We start from the raw sequence: 24,021 nt of genomic DNA on the forward strand, positions 1-24,021 counted from the left end.
GACAGAAGCACTTAGAGAATGTACTCGTTTTAACTTTCACCGAGTCACTGACAGATAGAAACATCAAGTGTTGTATAGTATTAAAAAAAACGTATTCATTATTATTATTCAGATCGTGTAATATTTGAATTAGACTAAGTTTAAAAATATGTATTTTTATGTGTGCCATTTAATTAGAAAAGTGGCACTTTATTTAATGCATGGAATTAAAAAAATGCCCTTGAATATAGAAAGTGGTTCTACTACAGTAAACAGGTATGATGAGCCTATTTGGCTTATTCAGCACTCAAATGGCTGTGCCCGTCTATGTAATAAAGTGGAATACTAGTATACAACCCATATTAAACAAACATTTTTAAGTGTATTACTATTAAATTACTGCTTATAAATATAATATTAGACTTAATATATATTTATATGGGGCAATATATATATATATATTTATATATGGGGCGAGGCAGTGGTGCAGTAGGTAGTGCTGTCGCCTCACAGCAAGAAGGTCGCTGGTTCAAACCTCTGCTCAGTTGGCGTTTCTGTGTGGAGTTTGCATGTTCTCCCTGCCTTCGCGTGGGTTTCCTCCGGGTGCTCCGGTTTCCCCCACAGTCCAAAGACATGCGGTACAGGTGAATTGGGTAGGCTAAATTGTCCATAGTGTATGAGTGTGTGTGTGTGAATGTGTGAGTGTGGATGTTTCCCAGAGATGGGTTGCGGCTGGAAGGGCATCCGCTGCGTAAAAACTTGCTGGATAAGTTGGCGGTTCATTCTGCTGTGGCGACCCCAGATTAATAAAGGGAATAAGCCGACAAGAAAATGATGAAAATATATATTATATATATATATATATGTAATTTTTTTATTATCTTATAAGGAGCTGAGCCCCCCTAAAATGAATATCCTAAAGTCTGCCCTGGTTCAATATAGTATCTAGTTCAGTAGTATCAATCTAGTTCAATAGTTTCTGCTTAACGTTGCATAGAAACCTCAATTGAAGCGAACACTGCGCAATTGCGTTTAACGAGTCACACATCCGGCATCATTCACGCCCCTAAGATTGGATTGACTTATTCGTAATCTACTCACATAAGCTTTTGTGGGCCACATAAAATTATATTGCGGGCCAGATTTTGGTTTTGACACATCTGGTGTAAAGCCTCTGGATCTTTCCTTGTCCAACTTGGCTTGTTTTAAGCCCCTGACCCTACTGAACTCCGATCACAGCGCCGTCTAGACTATACACATTTAATGCAGCGGGGGAAGAGGTGGGGGAGCCGCTCCATATGATTCCATGTCACCGCACAAGACCCAAGTGGGATTGTTATCACTTTCTTTCATGAGCAGGTCAACTAGACACTTCAGAGCTCCGGACGGACTGATGGAATCAGGAGTAAACAAAAGAAAGCATTTAGCTCTCATGCTTTTCCTGTTTGGTGCAATACAATGAGTGCATTTGATGAGATGATAAAAGTTTCTGGCCATGCTTGTCATGCACACATGAGGTCATGCACACATGAGGATACGCTTATCGGGTCTGCGTCTTCCTTTCCATTGGTGAGATGATGAAGCCAATTGGGAATGAAAAGAAAAACACACTGGGTGAGTCCTATTCATTCATTTTCCATCTGCTTAGTCCCTTTTTTATCAGGGGACGCCACAGCGAAATGAACCGCCAACTATTCCAGCTTATGTTTTACGCATCGGAAGCCTTTCCAGCCACAACCCAGTATTGGGAAACACCCATACACTCTCACATTCAGGCCAATTTTGTTTACCCAATTCCCCTATAGCACATGTCTTTGGACTGTTTGGGAAACTGGAGCCCCCTAAGGAAACCTACGCCAACATGGGAAGAACATGCAAACTCCACACACACGCACATGCCTACTGGATCGGATGGGGCTCGAACCAGCGACCTTCTTGCTGTGAGGCAACAGTGCTAACCACTGCGTCACTGTGCTGCCTAGGTAAGTCCCAAATTGCAAATTTACACACTATTCTACGCCATTATGTAGTATAAATAGTGTCATGCATTTACATTGAACATTTTAACAAGAATTTTAAGTGAAGTTTGTTTATAAACTAATTTCGAGAGGAGCACGTGCAAATGATTGATAGCACCTGGTCCACATTAGCTAACACTGATTTACCAATCAGACGACTCCTTAACCACTATAAATAACCAGAGTATCTTAATTCAGCCATCTTCGTCTTGAAGATTCCCCCTTCCACCCCTACTCCTCCCATTTCCTCTTCAGGGCAGCACGGAGACCTAGTGGTTAGCACCACGGCCGCACAGCAAGAATGTCACCGGCTCGGACACTTCCAGGCCACGTTGGCATTGTTGTGCGGAGTTTGCATGTTCTCCTCATGTTTGCGCGGGTTTTCTCTCCGGTTTCCTCCCACAGACCAAAAACATGTAACATAAGTAAATTGACAAATCTAAATTGACAGCATAGACACTTCATAGCATTAATCTACTTCCAACATTATCAAGCTGGGGAGTTCTCGAGACCTACCTGAACTCGGACTCCCCTCTCGCCCTGCAACGGGAGGGAGCCCCGGGCTCGAGGACCTCACGAGTTCAGGGCTCTCTCCTAGGACAGCATGCCAAACAAGCTCCATAATCAATCATCAGCTAAGGGCGAACTCTTGAAATACTTTTTAACACTTTGATTACCCGGATGATGCAATTCAATCAATATGCAGGAATGTGTAATGTTAAACACTTTATAGTCGCAGCTTTGCCCGCACAGCGGAAGGGGATCTCTGTGCAGAGATTGGATTACTTTATTTATTTTGGATTGTGCAAGCGAAATTCTCCTACATAAGTGATCATAGCTTGTCCTGATGTTTAACATGGCTGTACTTGCCATGACAGGTACTGTTTGGTCAGTTGGTCATTTATTTTACTACTTTTGACAACCATTAGAGTCGAAATGATATCAAAATGTACTCTCATTATGCGAATATGCTTGTAATAAATGATTTATCGGTCACACTTCACAATAAGGTTCATTAGTTAATGTTAATTAATGCATTTACTAACATGATCAAACAATGAACAATACATTTACTACAATATTTATTCATGTTAGTTAACGTTAGTTATTGAAAATACAGTTGTTCATTGTTAGTTCATGTTAACTCACGGTGCATTAACTAATGTTAACAAGCATGGACTTGAATGTTAATAATGCATTAGTAAATGTTCAATTATGATTAATAAATGCTGCACATGTGTTGTTCATGATTAGTTCATGTTAGTAAATGCATTAACTAATGAACCTTATTGTAAAGTGTTACCGATTTATCAGTGCACTTCTTTTGTGCTCAGGATCCTACACTGTAAAAAATAAATCTGTAAAATTTAGGGTAAAAAAACGGCTGCTGTGGTTGCCAGTAATTTACCGTTAAAAACACGGTTCAAACCGTAAAAGTAATTCTTCATTTTTACGGTAAATTACCGTATTTTATTAATTTATAGAGGTAATATGTCTGTATTTTGAATGATCAACATCTACACATCTGTTACACAGTTAGACACGGTAGCACACCCACATGAAGAAGGTGGTGATGAAGTTACAAAATGAGCCAATGCTCATCACAATTAACTTTTCCCACAAGCAGAAAAGAGTATCAGCATAGAGAAGGTGCTCAGTGTCATTCACACAGCTACTATACACCAGTATGGTAACACACATCAAATTAAAGTCATGAAATAAACATTGTTTATTAAGTCATGAAATAAACATTGTTTATCTAATTAACATTAGATGTAACATAAATCTCTATTGTACATAACTGATGGGTAAACAACTAAAAAAATCCATATTAATGTCAACCAAATGCATAAAAAGTGATGTGCCATGCAGGGAACTCTCAGAAAGTCAATTTACGGTTATTCGTCGTATATATTAAGGAAACATACCGTTAACCAGGTTACGGATTTGTACTGTAACATTTTTACAGTTTTTTACCGTTTTTTACACGGCCATTTTTTACAGTGTATGTCTGCCATAACCTTCTCTTCCCCTCGAAATGATGTTTCTTCCCTTCAGGTCACATGGAATGCCTTTAGGGCAGAGTTATCAGTCATTTAGGGGCGGGGCTGTCAGCTCATTTCTGCTTTGCCTTTTTCATTCGTCAATCCTCCTCCATTTCGTGATATTACATCAATCCAATTGGTTCCCAAAGGACACAATCATACACCGCCAGGCCCGGATTGGCTAATCGGGAGGACCAGGAGAATTCCTGGTGGGCCGGTCCATTTTTTGGCTGCGAGGGCCGGTGTCCCTCGCTGGTTGCACTCTCAGCAGTCGCTGTTTTTTCATTTATTTGACCATAGCCTCACTATTTTAATTCATTATTTTGACGCAGCTTCGCTCTTTTTATTTATTTTCTCTCAAAAATAAATTTGATTTGTTTTTAGTATTTAATAAAAAAATAAATGCAAAAAAATTATATTTAATATTTAAATTTTATTTATTTTCAACCCCAAACAGCGGCACTTCAGTGAATATAAGAATACGGACTGGATATCTATAAAGAACTTTGCACAGAATATATATTCAGATATTGCAGGAAAGGACATTGTGATGTTTTAAAGAATAGTGTTGAAGATTTAGCTACGCTTTAATGTTCCCATATTTATGAAAAACATTTCAAGTTCTAAAGCAGCTGTTTCCTTGAAAAAGACGTGATCGTGTCATTAGAAACTGAATTGGAAATGACGCTATTTTAATATAGTCAGTCTTGAACTGAGGTGGGCCGGTCTAAGGGCTCCAGGGCTGAAAAGGAGTCCCACTCCAGCCCTGTGCACCGCCCAACATTTTCTTTACAATTTCAGGACGGTTTCAAGTGGATGTACGTCACAATCAAGAATAAAAACATCTGTTTCATGGAGACTCTAAATGTAAACGGGGAAACAATTTGAATTTTTTAAATTTTTGTTAATTTTGTTAATCAAGGCTTGCCACAGCAGAACGAACCGCCAACTTATCCAGCATATGTTTCACGCAGCTGATGCCCTATTCACCCAATTCACCCAATTCACCTATAGCACATGTCTTTGGACTTGTTGGGGAAACCAGAGCATCCGGAATGCCACACAGAAATGCCAACTGACCCAGCCGAGGCTTAAACCAGCAACCGTCTCGCTGTGAGGCGATCGTGCAACCCATTGCACCACTGTGACGCCCAATTTGAATTTTCGTTTAGTAAAAAAAGCACTAAACTTGTACACTAAATGGTGAACAAGTGCATAGTATGTCATTTGTGATGGTTCTCGAATTTTAGCTCACACTAAAAATTAAAGCTGGCCACACTTCTAGAAGCTGAAAAAGAACAATGCCACAACAAAATGTTGCTGGTTTCTAGCTAGCTTTGTTGAGAGGGTCCAAGAAAGCTTGTTTTCCATTGGACTGGCATGTACTTTCTGCTATTAGAAGAATATAAACCCAAGACAAAGAGCTCAGTCTCTCTGGGGATGCAAACATCAAGCGTTTTGGAAGCACTGGAGCCCATCTTTGGAGTCCAGCAGAGCTGACTTCGCCTTGGAGACATGTTGAGCGAATGAACAGAAATCCTGGCCAAGTCTACAAGACTTCTGAAAACATCTTTGTACTCGGCGGCGCTCGTCAGGGTTGGCATCGATAGACGAGAACCACATAATCATATTCTTACCCCGAAGACCATTGCTTTTACAACAGTCTCCCAGACTTTACCTTCGTTTAAGGGGCCCCCAAACGCAACGTGATCAAACTCGCAACTCCAAATCTGACAGGCAAATTATGCTCAGCAAGCAGAGAGCAAGTAAGCTCCAAATCGCCCACTGCTGCTTTCTTAAACCGTCTGACCCTGGATAACTTGGCTTGATTGGCCGGCAGGAGATCAAATGTGCGTTTTCGTGCAACATCATTATAATCAGCATTCTTAAGGGAGTGTGTTGGTATGTTAAATAGGATTACAAATGGTGCTTGGTGGTGATTAGACCTTTCGTTAAGACTCAACAGCTTCAGTAGACCCCTATGAAAATCTGAAACATGGAAATATATGGCACACAAGCCATATATATATATATATATATATATATATATATATATATATATAATAGGTGGGCATAGATTAATTTTTTTAATCTAGATTAATTTTACTGTAATCTTGGAATTAATCTAGATTCATCTAGATTAAAATGGCTCATTTGAATTCTGCCGAAGGCATTCAGAATATGTGTGCTACCCAAATAATGACTAAAAGTAAGTCTTTGAGAACGAGTTTCTCAAGCCAGGTGGCGCATTAGACCAGGGGCTTATCTCCTGTTTCCAAAATGCAACACAAACTGCTTGAGAAACTGTTCTACTCTGATAATTGGTGATGAAAATTTAAGATTTAAGGTTTAATAAGATGTGCTTGTGTTTACTAGCTGTTTATACAGTTAAACATGAATGTTGAACTGTAGGCCTACATAAGCTCGAAACAGAGATTTTAGATTACCTTAATTCGACTAAAATCATCACTGAACTAAACAGAAATGGAATTAAGACATGTGGAGTTTGCAGATATTAGTGGCATTATTGAAGTAAACACAGCAATCAAACTATTACAGTCATGTAGGACTTTTCGCCATATTTTCCAACAAGACCCACACACACACATGGCTGTCAGTAAAGGACCGCGCACACAAACACACATCACGAAATGCGGAAGTTTTTTCTTTCCATTCGGCATACATTATTAAATTCCGTGACACTCTCTCCAGTCCTTAAGCCTCATTTGTGTCTTATACACCAGTTTGTCACGAGGGCATGAATGAAATGTTCATGAGTGAAAGTGAAACTGCCGAACTGCATTTAAAGTCACCCAAAATTACGTAAAACTCTTACATGAAAGCACATAAACACCTTATAATAATAATAATTCCTTACATTTATATAGCGCTTTTCAGGGCACTCAAAGCGCTTTACACAATGGAGGTGGGGGGGGGGGGGGGGGGGGATCTCCTCATCCACCACCGTGGATGACGCGACGGCAGCCATTTTGCACCAGACCGCACACCACACACCAGCTGATTGGTGGAGAGGAGACAGTGATGAAGCCAATTGAATATGAGGATGGTTAGGAGGCCATGATGGACAGAGGCCAGTGGGCAGATTTGGCAAGGATGCCGGGGTTAAACCCCTACTCTTTTCGAAGGACATCCTGGGATTTTTAACGACAACAGAGAGTCGGGACCTCGGTTTAACGTCTCATCCGAAAGACGGAAAAATTAATTGTATTATTGTCTATTAAGGCAATTGACTAGATTACAGATGTCCATGTAAGCATAGTCAGGAGTGTCTTCGAAGTAAGTGAAAGATCCAAAAGGGCAATTTTTTTTGTCAGACGCCTCACCGGTCTGACTTTCATTTAGCGTCATTCATTTTAAAAAGCACTCGCTCCATTTTATTTGTATATGTTTTACTCGAACGCATAAACTCTACAGGTGCCTGATAGTTAGATGTGGAGCTAACATTAATCAGATTCACTCTAGTGAACTGCATCCATGTCAGCACGTCACGTTTGATGTGGTAATTTCACAGTAGGAATACACACAGATTCGAAGACTTGTTCTCGCCACCTACAGTGCAATATATTAGATATGAATATATATGGCCATATATGAACACACATATTCAATTGATCTTTATTTCTATAGCGCTTTTACAATTGTGTCAAAGCAGCTTAACATAGAAGTTCTAGTGAATTGAAACTGTGTCAGTCCAGTTTTCAGAGTTATAGTTTAAGAGTGTGGTTTATTTTTCACTACTGAAAGTCCATACACTGAAGAGCAAATCCATCGATGCGCAGCTCCGAAAGTCTAAACCAAGCAAGCCGGTGCTAAGGAACAAACTTCACCATTTGACGAAAGTGAAGGAAAAAAAAACCTTGAGTGAAACCAGGCTCAGTTGGGGATGACCCAAGTTGGCCAAGACACTCATATTTGTCATTCCAATGATTGAAAAAGCAATCTTTTTTGCAATATTTCTAAATATATGTTGCATCTATGACTTAGATATGTGACAACTAAATATGAACTTGTATGTCATAAATATAGCTAGCACACAGCAAATTCATTGGTGTTAAATTTCAAGTGTTGAGGTAATTCAGAGTAAAGTGTTAAAATTCTAGAGTTAGATAAAGGTAAAATAACCCTCTCGACATTAGAAGCTGATTGCCTCCTTGTTATTCAGACTAACATATATCTACCTTTGTAGAAAACCCCTGTTTTTGGGAAACTAATCAGAGTGTCTGATCTCGCCCTACACACTCATTCACCTGGCCCTTAAATTAGTCAATTAGTTTAGTCTACTAGACAGTGAATGACCACAAATAAGTGAATTCAGACACCTGCTGTTGAACACCTGCTGTTAACAAGCACAATCACTGAAGGAAAAAGAAACTGAAGGAAGAAATGAAACTAAAGACACAGCAGCACACCAAACCAACTGAATTAAAACAGAGGATTAAACAAGTCAATTTAAATAACAGCATTAGCAGCTTCACTAATTACAGTTTAACTTCATTTCTGTAAGAATATTTTTTTATTAAAAATATTTAATTTGACCTCACCATCATGGAGATCAGAGGCTGTTTAGTTGAGCTCTTGAAGCTTTACACTTCTATCTTAATGTTTCTCTGACTTTTATAACTGTTTTGAAAACTTATTAGTTATAGCAAGAAATGTTGTGAGTAACTATACTGTTCTTGCTTAATTGTTATAGAAATAATTTCAAGTGTTTAATAAGTTTTGTATTGTATATATGTATATATACGTATATATGTATATATATATGTATATATATATATATATATATATGTATGTATATATATGTATATATATGTATATATATATATATGTATATATATATATATATATATATATATATATATATATATATATATATAGTGTGATTTTATATATATATATATATATATATATATATATATATATATATATATATATATATATATATATATAGTGTTAATCATTTTTTTTTAACACTTATAGTGGTTCCCATATAAACTCTGAGGGAGTGTTAATTTTAACTCCAAGGTAGTTAAATCTACTATCTAAAATTTGCAGTGCATATATTGTCATATATCAGATTTCTCGATGTTGGAAAAGTCTTCAACTGTGAAAACTGGACTGACTCAGTTTCAGTTCACTAGAACTTCATCTTCGTTTAGCTTCTTTGACACAATCTACATTGTAAACGCGCTATAGAAATGAATTGAATCGAAATGGAGTGTTTAAGTTCACAATCTTGCTTTGACAAAGGGAATTGTTGGGGTGGAACAATTTACTGCAAGTTCCTACATCCCTTTGGGATAGTTTGTCTTCAGCGTGGCTTTACAAAAGTGGCACATTTCTCAATTGACGTGGTGCCACATTGTTCTGCTCCACTGACCAAATCAGATACGAACTCCCTCTTAGAGTCTTTTTTTGGGCGCAACTTCCACTAGATTTACTTCTGGTACCAATGTACCCCTACAGAATAGCCCTATTGTTTGTAAAACTCGGTCTCAAGTGGATCAGTGACCGCAGTGCTAATCTGACTGTCTGTTTGACCTAGCTAGATTTGACTGAAAAAACACCTTCCTGATTAAATAAGGGTCCGAGAGACATGTCTCTGCTGTGAAAAGCTCTTTCTCACCTCCAGCTTGAAAACAAATGTCCCTTGTTTGGAGCCCCCCTCCAAGTAATCAGAATACCTCATTTCCTGTTGCAGTTTGCCGGGGAGTTATAAGCAAGCACAGATGAGATGATTGGAAGAACCATTTCGAACATTTTAAGGGACACAAAACAGCTATTGTTTTCCCCCTAAAATGAGGGAGTTGAGGCTTCATGGAGACTCGCTGGAGGGCTTGGAAAACTATCTATAACACATTTACTCAAAATATTTAAGCGAACGTTTCAACAGAAACGTGAGAGCTGAAACACCACGCATTCTTTAAGAGATATATAGAGGTAAAATTAATGATAACCAAACAGTCTTGTCTTTCAGCAGCTTAAGCTATCTAGGAAATGACCGTCCTGTTGTCAAGACCAACATACCGAGGCATTTGAGTACTTAAAATTCCTTCACAGCAGATTCACAACACTTCCGCAGCTGGCTCCATCACATATGCTGCTTTTTAAAGGGCCAATGGCGCTGTTCGAAACCAGTTTGGCTCAATCCCAGACAGCACAGCAGGTTGCAAAGTAAATCCACTGCAAGGAAATAAAGGCACTGTCTGACGGAACTGAAGCTAGCTTTGAATTGGATATACGACGATATTCAATTATTCAATATAACGTGATGGTGAACATTATATACTGGGCTCTTCAAAATACTGTGAACAATTATTTATTGTTTAAACTTTAAAGAATATTCTGATTGTTGTACTGGCACTTTGGCAGTGGTTGTTCATCATGGCACCAAATGCTTGTAGTAATTTGCTTGAAGACTTAATAAGCCATTTATTTTCAAACAATGACATTTTCACGTTATTCTGGCCTAAGACTTAGAAAACTCTGTGAGGTTTTATAGGTCATTTGACCATTAATTCTGTACAGTAAGGCTCCATTACTTAACATTTAATTAGACTGAAGTAAATGTAATCAATACAACAAATGTATTCTAGTATGTATTGTATCTATTATATGTATTTTAAAAAAAAAAATTTACTTTAACCACTTAAACTCTGCTGCTATTTGGGGATTTCCGCCTGGATTTTGCCTACCCAAATGTAAAAGCTTCCCAAATCCACATGCAGAGGTGTAAATGCAAAAATGTGGTCTCATTTTAAAGAAACCCCTTTAAATTTTCATAAAACACTATTGAAAGTGTTTAAAATAACTGTATATGTCGTCTGTGTTATAATAAACACCTAAAAAAAACAGGCGCTTTTTGTATTTTTTTTATAAACTCAAATTTGAAAGTGTACCTTTTAGGTTCTGTGTGGTCTAGCGTGCTGTAATTAATTTTGGTGGTTCCAGCACATGTCTGTAATCATAGGAAAAAAGAAAAACGTCTCTACCATAATCTATGCAAAAGTTATTGCATTCCAACTGATGAGAGGTGCTGTACAAGCCACAGAGACCGATCCTTGTTTACATATTTCACTATTCTTTTGTTTGATCAAACATAATTCACTGTGTTTGGACCATATCAGACATATAAAAGGATTACTTGCGCACATCACCTCAAAAACAGAGGAGAATGGCCCTGAAGGGAACAGCATAGGGTAAGAGATGACAGCTGTCTGTGCTATCTGGGGCTGCTTATTGATCATAAATGTATTGTTTACATTTCTGCACCATGGAAACACCGCGATTCATTCAACAACTGTTTGGCTTATGAATATAATTCAGTAAAAAGATTGCTAGAACTGTATGAGCACCGGCAAGAGCTTTCATTCGAGCTATAACTTGTACATGTGTCATATAAAAAAATTTGAAAATGAACCAATGTAAAATACCCAGCTCAGGTATCCAAAATACTGTGTATTTAAGTGTAACTTTTATACAGTAGGATGAAAACCAAAGGGATGCATATGTGCATAAAATATAGATTCTACACTTTCAAACGACACCACTTACGGGGGTCTGGTGCAACGCTAGCCCTTTAAATCTGAAAGCGAATATCGATGACGTCACGGACCCGGTACCGGTTAATCAGTCTCAACTGATGTCAATTTTGTGGAAATCACCTAATAGCGCATTAAGAAAGTCATAATCATTCCATAAATGGAGTTAATAGCCCCTTTCACACATACAGATCTTTCCAGAAAATTACTGGCAATTTTACCGGCAGTGTGAACAGGCCCTTTTTGAAAATACCGGTAAATTCATTCCGGCTATTTTCCGGAAGGAAAAGTTGTAACAATATCGTTAACTTGCTGGAATGCTGCACTGTGTAAATGCAGAAGGGAAGAGCGTGAGCACGTCTAGAGCATGCTGACGTAAGACGTCTACTTTAGCCAATCTGAACACTCAGATGCATTCACGTCCGGGTGGTTTGTAAGAATAAAAGTCTGTGAATGTTTTCCCAGACACATTTAGCTACTAGATGTTAGTCAGATTACGTTTCTATGTTCCTTCTTAATGCCAATTGTGTAAATAATCATTGATAAAAAGCTTATGATAGGCTGTTGTTTGTTTACCTTCAAGCTCTGACGCGTGTGCTCGTGAAGCAGCTGGTGAGCGCCAACACACACACATATTATGAACATCTCGACATGCGAAAGTGTTTCTCTATGCTTTTATCAAAGTTGTTCACAACACTGATACATCCACAGAGGTTGTAATTTAGTCCAATGTTTGCAAATACAAGTGCAGCCATTTAGAGGCCATTTCTGGTTAATAATATCAGAATTTATCGGTATTTTGGAATGGATGTGTGAACGGTCTTTTCTGGGAAAACTCCGTAATGTCCTCGCCTGTGTGAACAGCACTTTTTTAAATTTACCGGTCGTTCCGGAAATTTTATGGATATTTACCGGTATCCCTGTGTGAAATGGGCTAATAACTAATAAAATTTACTTTTGCTTTACTAACTTTGATTTGTAATGCGTTAACAAACATTTACAAATGAGAATTGGTCACATATTGTGCTTTTTTTTATCATACTTTCACAATCTAAAGGCTCGTACACACCGGGACGATTTTTGTTTGCGTTTATCATCAGCGTTTTTCAAGACGTTTTTCCAGATTCAAACCCAAACGATTTTCACTGGCGTCGAGCAGTATGCAAAATCACTCCTTGACTCTAGATGGCGCTACACAGCTTTAAGCTTGTGACACCTGCTTGTAACACAGAAGAAGAAGACAAAGTTGACACCATGGCCTGTAAAATATATGGACGTAGTGTCCGTGACGTCACCCATAGGTTTCTGAAGAGCGCAAAAGAAGCCACAAGTAGGCGCGGCCAACCGTCGCCATTTTGTTCGCGCGTCATCACACCCACGGCGGGATACCAAACAAGGGCAAAGAGGCGGAGAGTGAGCGGAGCTACAGACACCTGCTGACAGTTTGCATGGACCTGGTTCAGACACACTTTACTTTGGGAAAACGCTTAATACTTTATCACCTGTGACTCGTTTGTATTGTGACCACTTGTGCTTGGTTGTATACTATATCAATAAAGTAATACATTGAGCCAATAAACACTGTTCTTATGACGTTTTTCAACAGGAGGAAAACGCGAATTACTTCCAAACACTTCAGATATAGTCTGTGTTAGTTACTGTAAGACTATTGATGAAATCCAGCATAACACTGTATGACAACGCTTCAGATGACTGTTCTAGAACCTACAGCTAATCAATCCGTCAGATTCTGGAGTGCATTACAGCTCTAAATATAAATAAAAACGATAAATGATCTTAAATAAAACGAATACATGTATAGAGATGGTATATAAGTATGTAACTTTACTCACATGGGAAACGGAGGCTACGTGAATGGTTTGTGAGCACAATTAAGTGCACTCAGCATGACATTCCATCAAATAAGTGTAGGAAACAAGTCCAAAAGGCAGTTGACTGTGTAAAGCCACATAAAACAACACAGAAATACGATAAATATGCCGAGTTCAGAGGCTAATCTGCAGGATTCAGCTGAGGTGACGTGACGGCGACCAACGAGACCTAGCTGTCACTCAAGTGGCCACGCCCTTAATTATGCAAACTTAATATAACTTAATATAAAGGAAACGGATGAGTTATAAAAAAATTCACCCCCTCACAGTTGTCATGAAGGGTAATATTAGCTGTATTAACCAAAATCTTTTTTTGTACCAGGCTGTAAACACCTTTTTTTCTGCTGTAAAGTTGGCCATTCTAACAGTGGGCTCAATTAAAATTTGCTCTGTTTTGGAGCCAGGAGCGGCCACGACTAGCGGACTTTCGGATGAATTGCAGTTTTAGTTACTTCCCTATTGGCTTCCTGAGGGAGAGCGGGAGGTTGCCGCTTGGTTGACACCAGAGCTCACCAGAGCTCACCAGAGTTCACCAGAGCAATAAGCAGCTCTACATTCATATCGCCTCTGGGCATCTTCTTTAATGTGCGCTTGCATTGACAGTTTTGCGCTTGAGCACCTGTAAGTGCTGTTTACTGTAACTTCAGCAGCTCCGTGCACGTGAACAAAAGTGACTACCTGATTGGTGGAAAAGGTTTTGAAGGTTATCGTAAAAAAACGAGCATTAAGTGTTTCTTTAAAAATGACGCTTTTGTGCCTGCCTTTTTGCGCGTTGGTGTGCACGATCACATTGACGCCCTTTATTTAGTCACGAGGCGGTAAACATTGACAGAAAACGCGAGCAAAAAACGTCTCGGTGTGCACAGGCTTTAACTTGTTTAAAGCATTTATTTACTCTGAATTTGGACATACATTGAAGCAAAACTCAAAGTATTTTTTAGTTATCATTAGGGCTGCTCAATATATCGCAAAATTAACTTTATCGTGATGATAGTATATACTATATATGTATCACAGATGTGCGATTAATTACATTTATTTTATGGCATTGGTTGTTTATCTAAATTCGACCAATCAAATGAGGCCTTAAGGCTGATTTATACTTTTGCGTCAAGTGCACGCGTATGCTCTGAATGAGCCTGCGCGTGGTCGCAAAACCCTTGCCGTGGCCGTAGCTGACGTGCACCTTTCAAATAGTGTAACTACACGTCGCAACGACACGTAGCGCAAGCTCTGGGATTGGTTGGCTTGGTAGCACTGATGAGTGTGGGCAGGGTTGAGAGCTGCGCGACCTTAATGGATCGATTGTTTACAAGTGTCGAGTCCCATGAAGGAGCTCCAGATGTAAACTGTTGTTTTGTGTTCACCTTATGATTAAAGTTGTTGCACGTCGCCAGTTCCTGCCTCAAAATGAGCAGGTGTGAGCCACTTGTACATTGGGGTAGCATTCAGAAAAAACAACACAAACGGCGTGCAGAAGTATAAATGCACGACAACATGCATTGCACGCGCCGCAGGTCACACCAATCACTCGACGCAGAAGTATAAACCAGGCTTTACAATCTTTAACCACGCCTCTTCAGTAGTTGCTGTTCTGCTATTGGCTGGAGCAGCTCAAAGGTGAACCTGGAGCTGAAAATAACACTAATGGGTGGAGTTGAGACGAGAGGAAAATGACAACAGCCAATCAGAGTCCGAATATCTATGGAGGTTTTCCTTCATTCATAATGTTTAGCATTCTCGACACAGTTTTTAAGTCCAAATTACAATTAATTAGATGTAAAAATGTATACTTCCCCCATTTTTATTATCATTAAATAAATAAATTATAAACACAGCTAATACAAATAGCAATTTTCTAGAGTAGTGTTATTAAGGGTGTCAAGATCCTCCAAATCCTCGATTCGATTACATTTTCGATTTTGAAGGCACGATTCGATTCGATTTTCGATTATGAATAATTAATTAATGACCAATTAATTATTTGTAGCCTACCGTTTAAGCTACCTGACCTGGATGGTCTTTGTTTTACCCATAAACAAATCATACAGTAAATGAATAAAGGCAAGATACACACTTAGGCCCCGTTTACACTAGTGCGTTTTAGTTTTAAAACGGCGTTGTAGAATGAAAACGATCCGCGTCCACACTCGCGTTTTACCCAGCGTTTCTGAACAGCTCTCCGTCCACACCAAAACGCTGAAAACGCACATCACGTGACCACACACACACTCTCGGGCAAGCGCTCCAGCATTTCTACCCAGATGAGAGCTCTGCTTGTCGGACTGCTCATCACGCATCTCCCGCTGGATCTAATCTCACTATATTTGCTAAACGTGATATTTCATTCATGTTGTTGTCTTTATCTAACGACATAGGCCAATTCCCTGACTTTGGTCATTGGAATCTATTAAGTTACTTGTTCACGGGTAACATGTTTTGGTTAAGTGCAAAGATAAGTTAATGATTAATCCAGGTACATTGACTGATCGCTTGCCTTTATTTCCTACAATGTATAAACTTATTGTATGTTATACTTTTATAATTGTCGATTATTAAAACTGATATTCAGCAAAAGAGAGGGTGCGTTTCGTATTTTCACTGAAATTGAAAGGAGGCAGTTGTTATCGGCTCCGTTTTGTTATAAATATCCACACAGTGAAGATGACGCTCATATATGCAGCACGGCGCCTCAACATTTCTGCTGTCTGTTAAGTTTTCTAATATTAAAAAGAAAATAGGCAGTTCCTTAAATCAAGTTTACATTTTATTGTTGAGAAAGTGAAACAACGTAGCCAAGGTGATGTGAATGAAGTTATAAAGTACACTGTTCCCTTTGAAGATTTACGCGTGTCCTCAGTATGTTTTCCATATCAAACTGAGAAGGAGGAGACTGCAGCCTTGATCAAACTTGCGAAGTCTTAACTTACAAGAAGAGGATGCGAGACTGAACTGTGTGTGGGCTACTTAATATTGAGGAAAAGCCCCAATCAGATAGGCGAACGTTTGCAGCCCCGCCTCCGTTTTCAGATGTCTCCGTCTTTCCCCATCCACACTGAGACGGAGCAGCAGCGTTTCAGAATGAAAACGGCCTCTCCAGCGTTTTCGAAACGCTCCGTTTTCGGCGCTCGAGAACTCCGGCGTAGTGTGGACGGATGGCGTAACCGTAGCAAAACTTATGCGTTTTCAAACTAAAACGCATTAGTGTAAACAGGGCCTTAATTACCACCTGTCAATCACTTTTTCTGCGGGACTCGTGAATAGGCCGTGATCTGTGTCGTTATAATGGCGTTGGTAAAAAAGACGCACAACCAACAGGAACCAGCCAACAGTATCTGAGGTGTTCGCAAAAATGGGAAAGTACAAGTGAGTGAAAGATTGAAGCAGTCCTCTGACTGCCTGGACTTGCTGTCTCGAGCGCAAGGCTGTATGTGCGTCTGTGTCTGTGTGGTCACGTGATGTGCATTTTTAGAGGTAGAGCGGAAGGAGGGCTGCTCAGAAATGCTACACGCCACTGTGGATGTCAAATCGTTGTCGTTCTAACTTCTAAAATGCCATTTAAAAACAAAGACAGTGTAAACAGGGCCTGAGTGTTTACTTTTTGCGAGCGGATTTGCAACAGGGGCGGGCGGAGGATCACGATGCCGGTGTTGTCTATCGGACGAACCGTACGTAATACGTACATAGCAGAGCTTGCAAAACTGTGCTTTTTTTGTCGACAACACGAACGTTGTCAACATAACTCACTGGAAATCCAAAATGCTTACACACCGGCGACTTCATTGAAAGAGGAGAGGGTTTAAGCTCTGTCGACGGGTCTCCTGCTTCTGCAGTTTAACAAGCACTTCAACAAGCATGTTTTTTTCCCGCTTGGCAAGCCAAGCTGACGTGACACATAGGGGCGTGGCAGCATCGACGATTCTATTTTTTGATTCGATAATCGAAATTGAGCATAAAGTTCGATCGATTTTGATTAAAAATCGAAATCGTGACACCCCTAAGTGTTATATCGATAGAAATATTGCAATACTCAACATCGCTATACCACTTATTTTTCCAATATCATGCAGCCCTAGTTATTATACTTGTAAAAATAATCCTTTTTGCAGCCTAAGTCAATATCCATCTCAACAAAAGAAATTGATACAGACAGAAGCCTACTTTTAAATATGATCTCAACCAACACTTCAATGAATTTACTGCACTTCTGGTAATAAAAGAGGAGTTAAAACCCTCCGCCTCATATGGTTAAACAATTAACATGTCCACTTTGAGAATGAAACTGACAGAGAACAGGAGCGGTAGGAACGAGACTGAAAAAGCTCTTACCCCCTGAGGGACTCCTGGCCCCTCCGCCGGACCCTCTGCTGCACCTCCCCCTCAGGTTTTCCAGTGAATCGGCTGGCCTGGATGTCTCCATCTCCTTGCCCTTGCACCGAATGGACTGCGGCCCACCATAGCACCACGTTGGCCAGCTTCCACACTCCCATTGGCCCCTGCTGTGCGACTCCTGAAGCGCCGGTAAATGTGCCTCACCCTTAATAAAACTCTTCCTTTCCAGTGAGCTCTTCAGACACTATTTTGAGCTTGATCCAAGAGCACTCCAGGCTTTAAGAAAAAAATAGTACAAAATGACCTACTGATCCTGATTACCATTGCTTTTCCATTCTCAACAGCTTAGCCTATTAAGCGCATGGGTTGTTGAGTCACACATGACAAAAATGAATATAGTTAGTACTGTCGTCATTAAAATGCTATAAATGGTTAAACATTTCTTGTCCTCCATGGACATCTTGTTATAAAAATGTTATTACATGTTTGAGGCAAATCTCCAAACTGTCCTATGGTGTAACTTTCTCAAGCATATAGTTTTGAGGCAAATTTTAAGAAAAACTGTTCTATAGTGTGACCGTTTCAAGCATAGTTTTGAGTCAAATCTCAAAACTGTCTATGGTGTCACTTTCTCAAGCATAGTTTTAAGCCAAATCTAAAAAACTGTCCTATGGTGTGACTTTCTCAAGCATAGTTTTGAGTCAAATCTAAATAATTGTCCTATGGTGTGACTTTCTCAGCATAGATTTGAGCCAAAACTCCAAATTGTCCTATCGTGTCACTTTCTTAATCCTAATTGTGAGCCAAATCTAAAAAAAAAAAAAAAAATGTCTTATAGTGTGACTTTCTAAAGAGCTAAATCTCCAAACTGTTCTATGGTTTGACTTTCTCAAGCATAGATTTGAGCCAAATCTCCAAACTGTCCGATGGTTTGACTTTCTCAAGCATAGATTTGAGCTAAATCTCAAAACTGTCATATGGTGTCACTTTCTCAAGCATAGTTTTGAGCCAAATCTCCAAACTGTCCTATGGTGTGACTTTCTTAAGCATAGATTTGAGCCAAATCTCAAAATTGTCCTACGGTGTCACTTTCTCAAGCCTAATTGTGAGCCAAATCTAAAAAAAAAAAAACTGTTCTATGGTGTGATTTTCTTAAGCATAGATTTGAGCCAAAACTCCAAATTGTCCTATGGTGTCACTTTCTCAAGCTTAATTGTGAGCCAAATCTAAAAAAAAAAATGTCCTATGGTGTGATTTTCTTAAGCATAGATTTGAGCCAAAACTCCAAATTGTCCTATGGTGTCACTTTCTTAATCTTAATTGTGAACCAAATCTAAAAAAAAAGAATAAAAATGTCTTATAGTGTGACTTTCCCAAGCATAGATTTGAGCTAAATCTCCAAACTGTCCTATGGTTTGACTTTCTCAAGCATAGATTTGAGCTAAATCTCCAAACTGTCCTATGGTTTGACTTTCTCAAGCATAGAATTGAGCTAAATCTCAAAACTGTCTTATGGTGTCACTTTCTCAAGCATAGTTTTGAGCCAAATCTAAATAACTGTCCTATGGTGTGACTTTCTTAAGCATAGATTTAAGCCAAATCTCCAAATTGTCCTATGGTGTCACTTTCTCAAGCCTAATTGTGAGCCAAATCTAAAAAAAAAACTGTCCTATGGTGTGACTTTCTTAAGCATAGATTTGAGCCAAAACTCCAAATTGTCCTATGGTGTCACTTTCTTAATCCTAATTGTGAGCCAAATCTAAAAATAAAAAAATGTCTTATAGTGTGACTTTCCCCAGCATAGATTTGAGCTAAATCTCCAAACTGTCCTATGGTTTGACTTTCTCAAGCATAGATTTGAGCTAAATCTCCAAACTGTCATATGGTGTCACTTTCTCAAGCATAGTTTTGAGCCAAATCTAAATAACTGTCCTATGGTGTGACTTTCTTAAGCATAGATTTGAGCCAAATCTCCAAATTGTCCTATGGTGTCACTTTCTCAAGCCTAATTATGAGCCAAATCTAAAAAAAATGTCTTATAGTGTGACTTTCTCAAGCATAATTTTGAGCTAAATCTCCAAACTGTCCAATGGTTTGACTTTCTCAAGCATAGTTTTAAGCCAAATCTCAAGACTGTCCTATGGTGTGACTTTCCCAAGCATACATTTGAGCTAAATCTAAAAACTGTCATATGGTGTCACTTTCTCAAGCATAGTTTTGAGCCAAATCTAAAAAACTGTCCTATGGTTTGACTTTCTCAGGCATGGATTTGAGCCAAATATAAAAAACAGTCCTATGGTGTCACTTTCTCAAGCATATTTTTTAGCCAAATCTCCAAAGTGTGTTATGATGCCACTTTCTCAAGCATAGTTTTGAGCCAAATCTAAAAAAAAAACTGTCCTATGGTGTGACTTTCTCAGGCATAGATTTGAGCCAAATATAACAGTCCTATGGTGTGACTTTCTCAAGCATAGTTTTAAACTAAATCTGCAAACGGTCCTATAGTTTGACTTTCTCAAGCATAGATTTGAGCCAAATCTTAAAACTGTCCTTTGGTGTGACTGTCTCAAGCAATCAGAGCTCTTGCAAAGTAAAAATAAAAATTTTTTGAAAAGTCGTTAATAAATACCTCATACCTAATTTTACGAGTATTTTAGAAAATAACAATAATTTTTTACCATCCATATATTTCTAAAAACAATGGATCTTGAAATAATTTGTCACTGAAAGCCATGTCCTCTTGTGTGAAACTATAAGCTAATTTTAAATCAGGCAATTCCTCAAACTCTGTCTTAGGACCCCTGTTAAGTTTTTTTGCCTAAGAATTTATTTACATATCTGGCTTTTTTTGAACCATCAAAAAAAAAAAAAAAAAACACTTGTTGTTCTTTGGTGTGACACTCCAATGTATTGCAAATGTCGAACAGTCCTGACAATTCATGGAGAAAAACAAATAGTATTCATAATTTCATATGATATAAATAGCATTATATAAGGATGAGTGTCCAAGACTGAAGATCATTCACTGTCATGCAATTTTTGTATTATTGACAGTTATTTTTTTTAATGAATTCTGTCACATCATAGGACATAATTACAGTACAGTTCAGAAAACATTTGAAAAAACTACAAATAATTGCTAAACATCGCAATCCCTTATGTTTTCTCAAACATCAGATTTCAAAGTACATAAATATGTCTAGTTTTTCTTCAAAAACGGTCTTTCCCCCAAAAAAGGATTTCACTGCATTTTTGTCCCATATGCAGAAAACATAAGAACAAATGTGCCCCCTCATAAATTTAGCCATTAAGCTGAGTACGGTCGATGATGGAGTTTTTTATAAAGTATAGTATTATTCCAGGCAAACTGTATGGCTCTTTAAGTGCCAGCCCGCATCCTTTTACAGGCCCACTTAGACTGTCTTAGTGTGTAGAAATAACCAACTCCGGGCCAAGACTGGACTCATGGTTTAGTCCTCAACCGGCTCATTAAAATAAGATTTTAGGGTAAATAATGGGCCTCAAAAGATTTAGAACCATGGCAGAAATTGGTCTCAACTTCAGGGGGGTGGCAAAACAACATTGCGAGCTTTTACGGTTTTCTTTTCAGCATGATATATTTGTGTTAAGGAACAACTGCAGATGTAAAACCTCTGCAAAGTGGGCATACTGCTTTACAAGGACATTCTTAAACAAATTGGATATGTCTCCACAGAGTTTTACTGCTGTGCCATATATACTGATTAAAAAAAAGTAACTTTAGTCCAAAGTAAAGCGAAATGAATGCTCTTTAACTTCAAAGACTTAAAAAGTTGCAAGATTATGATAATAAACTTAGCTAAATTACAGTACACCATCTAAGATGACAGGACTTGTTAGTCTGGGAAAGAAAGTTTTTAAATGGGTGGATCTACAGTGTGAATAAAGAAAAAGCTCACTTTTTACAGAACATTTATTGTGATAATATTCTTTAAAGTATCTTCCTTCTGCATTTAAAAATGTCTACTTATTAAAATTGGTTTAATAAGATTATGATACTGGTAGGTCTGGTAAATGTGTGAGGGAAAGTTAAAGGAGTTTTCAAGAGGGCGGTGCTTATCAACACCGCGCGAACAAAGAAAAAAAAACATCAATGACAACAATCATCTTTCCAGGGTCTCATTATGAATTACATCTTCCGCTTTTCGGCTCTTCATGACGTCAGACACGGTGACACAATCCAACATCTTGTATTCCTAATTATGACGTTATATATCACAGCACGTGAGCGTTTCCTTTGTGAAGAAAAAAAGTGGCTAGGAAAAAAAGTTGAGTTTACTTGCTTTAGTTTACTTGGCGTTTTACCTCAGATTTCGCGTTTACATTAAATATCTTTGAATGTTTTGCTAATTTGACGTATTTTATAAATTTTTCACGAACATTAGGTTGGGAGTTGCAGATTTAACGCGTTTGAAATGTATTTAGCAACTGTTAAACATATATTTAACGTTTTTTTTTGTTTTAATTTAAAAACTAACGGTTTTTCTCTTCATGTTTTTAAACTTTTAACCGTTACTCACCATTAAACTTTATTTCTCTTCAGCCGTGCTGTAGCTAAATAATTAGCTTATTTTGAGTTTTAAATCAGTTAGCCGGTCAACAGACTGTTAGCAAAGAAATGCCGGTTTACGTCACGGAGGCAGCTTTTTCGTTCAAATTAACTTCTGCAACTCCGCCAACTTTCTTAATCGCCCATAAACTCGCTCTTTCCTGCATTTAAAAGTAAAAATCTCCTCGCATTACGAGCGCCCCGGTGAAAGCGATGCGAATAAAGCGTGCATTAGGAATCAGGATATTGAAGGAGAAATACCTCAGATGCGTCGGAATGCCTGGAGGAGTCCGTTATTGTCACGGGATATTTGCTCTCCTGAATGGAAAAACTGCACTGTAGCTCTTGTGAGAAAGAGAAAAGTAAGTGAATTGGCCTGATAGGTCGAGGGGAGGTGCTTTTTTTGGTTGGAGAGGAGGGGGTTTGAACCCACTGACTGTCCCCCTGCACTGCAACCAACCATTACTGTACTGAGGGGGAAAAGTGAATGAAAAAGAAAGTATAGATTATAGAGCTTATAGAATCAATGGGATAATTGTTTGTAATCACTGATTGTCTTGTAATGATGTAGTAGATAGATTGATTAATTGATCTGCTCATGTTTGGACCAGTCAACAACATTGGCAGCTTGATATGAAAATTATAATATTTAAAAATTGATCATAGTAGTAATTTAAAGTATGCTAATGTGTTTTGGAACCAAGTACTTGATTCAATCTGTTGTAGTAAGTGTGTGTACATACTATTTTACAATACACAGCAGTTTACTATAGTAAAAACTGAAGTATACTACAGTGTTGTTGTATGTTTTTCTTACAACAATATACAACCACAGTTTACTATAGTAAAACTAAAGTATACTACAGTGTTGTTGTATGTTTTTTACAGCAATGTACAACCACAGTTTACTACAGTAAAAACTGAAATATGCCACAGTGTGTATGACAGCTTATCAGTTCAATATAGGTGATATTACAGTATATCGTAGCTTGCAGCTTTCTATTACAAAGTGTGGTAAATACTACATAACAGTATAATGCACTTTACTATAGTATAGTGGGGTTCAAAAACATTAATTCTGAAAATAAATGACTATTATATGTTCAAGTATGAATTTTTGAATTGTTATATTTGTTGTTACTTTTAATTGTCTTTTTAATATATATCAGTGATAAAATCAGGCATCGATTCTATATAAACATCTAAATCATGTAAGCAATTTGTTTTATAGCTGATATAATGTGATATAAAACTTTTCAAAAATGTATAACTTAGTTTTGAACACTATAAAAATTTAATTTGTAAACGATAACTGTGTTACGGCAATTTAGCACCTTTTCATTCATCTTTTAAATAAAAATAAAAATAAATTACTTTACTAATTTGTTATATTTTAATATAAATTGTTATGTGTATGCTAATAGAAAATTCTAATTGTATTTTTTTAAATAAGTGAATATTAAATATTTATTTTTTATCAGATTTTATTATAAAATAAGTCAATATATGAGAGAGTGAGTAAAATAAAGTGGCATCATCATTACTAAGCTCAATACATATATTTGTAAAAATGTAACTACATGCTTATTCTTATTTGTACTTATA

The 24,021-nt window shown here is 38.0% G+C and overlaps 1 protein-coding gene across 2 annotated transcripts in view; it reads right to left on the bottom strand.

The window, feature by feature from the left end:
• fbn3 (fibrillin 3) overlaps window positions 1–22,754 on the bottom strand; it is a 126,981-nt gene extending 104,227 nt beyond the window's left edge. The window contains exons 1-2 of one of the 2 annotated variants that reach the window (XM_087303197.1): window positions 22,678–22,754; window positions 17,826–18,104 (exon numbers count right to left, since the gene is read on the bottom strand). In XM_087303197.1, the coding sequence (XP_087159323.1) occupies window positions 17,826–17,986 (161 nt within the window). In that variant the 5' untranslated portion in view covers window positions 17,987–18,104; window positions 22,678–22,754. Of the gene's footprint in view, window positions 1–17,825; window positions 18,105–22,677 lie in introns of those variants that run through there. The other variant, NM_001135790.1, reaches the window with a different exon arrangement.
• Between the last annotated feature and the right edge of the window lie 1,267 nt (window positions 22,755–24,021).

This window comes from Danio rerio, chromosome 22 (assembly GCF_052040795.2).
Source record: "Danio rerio strain M-AB ecotype USA chromosome 22, GRCz13ab, whole genome shotgun sequence".
Taxonomy (NCBI): Eukaryota; Metazoa; Chordata; class Actinopteri; order Cypriniformes; family Danionidae; genus Danio; species Danio rerio.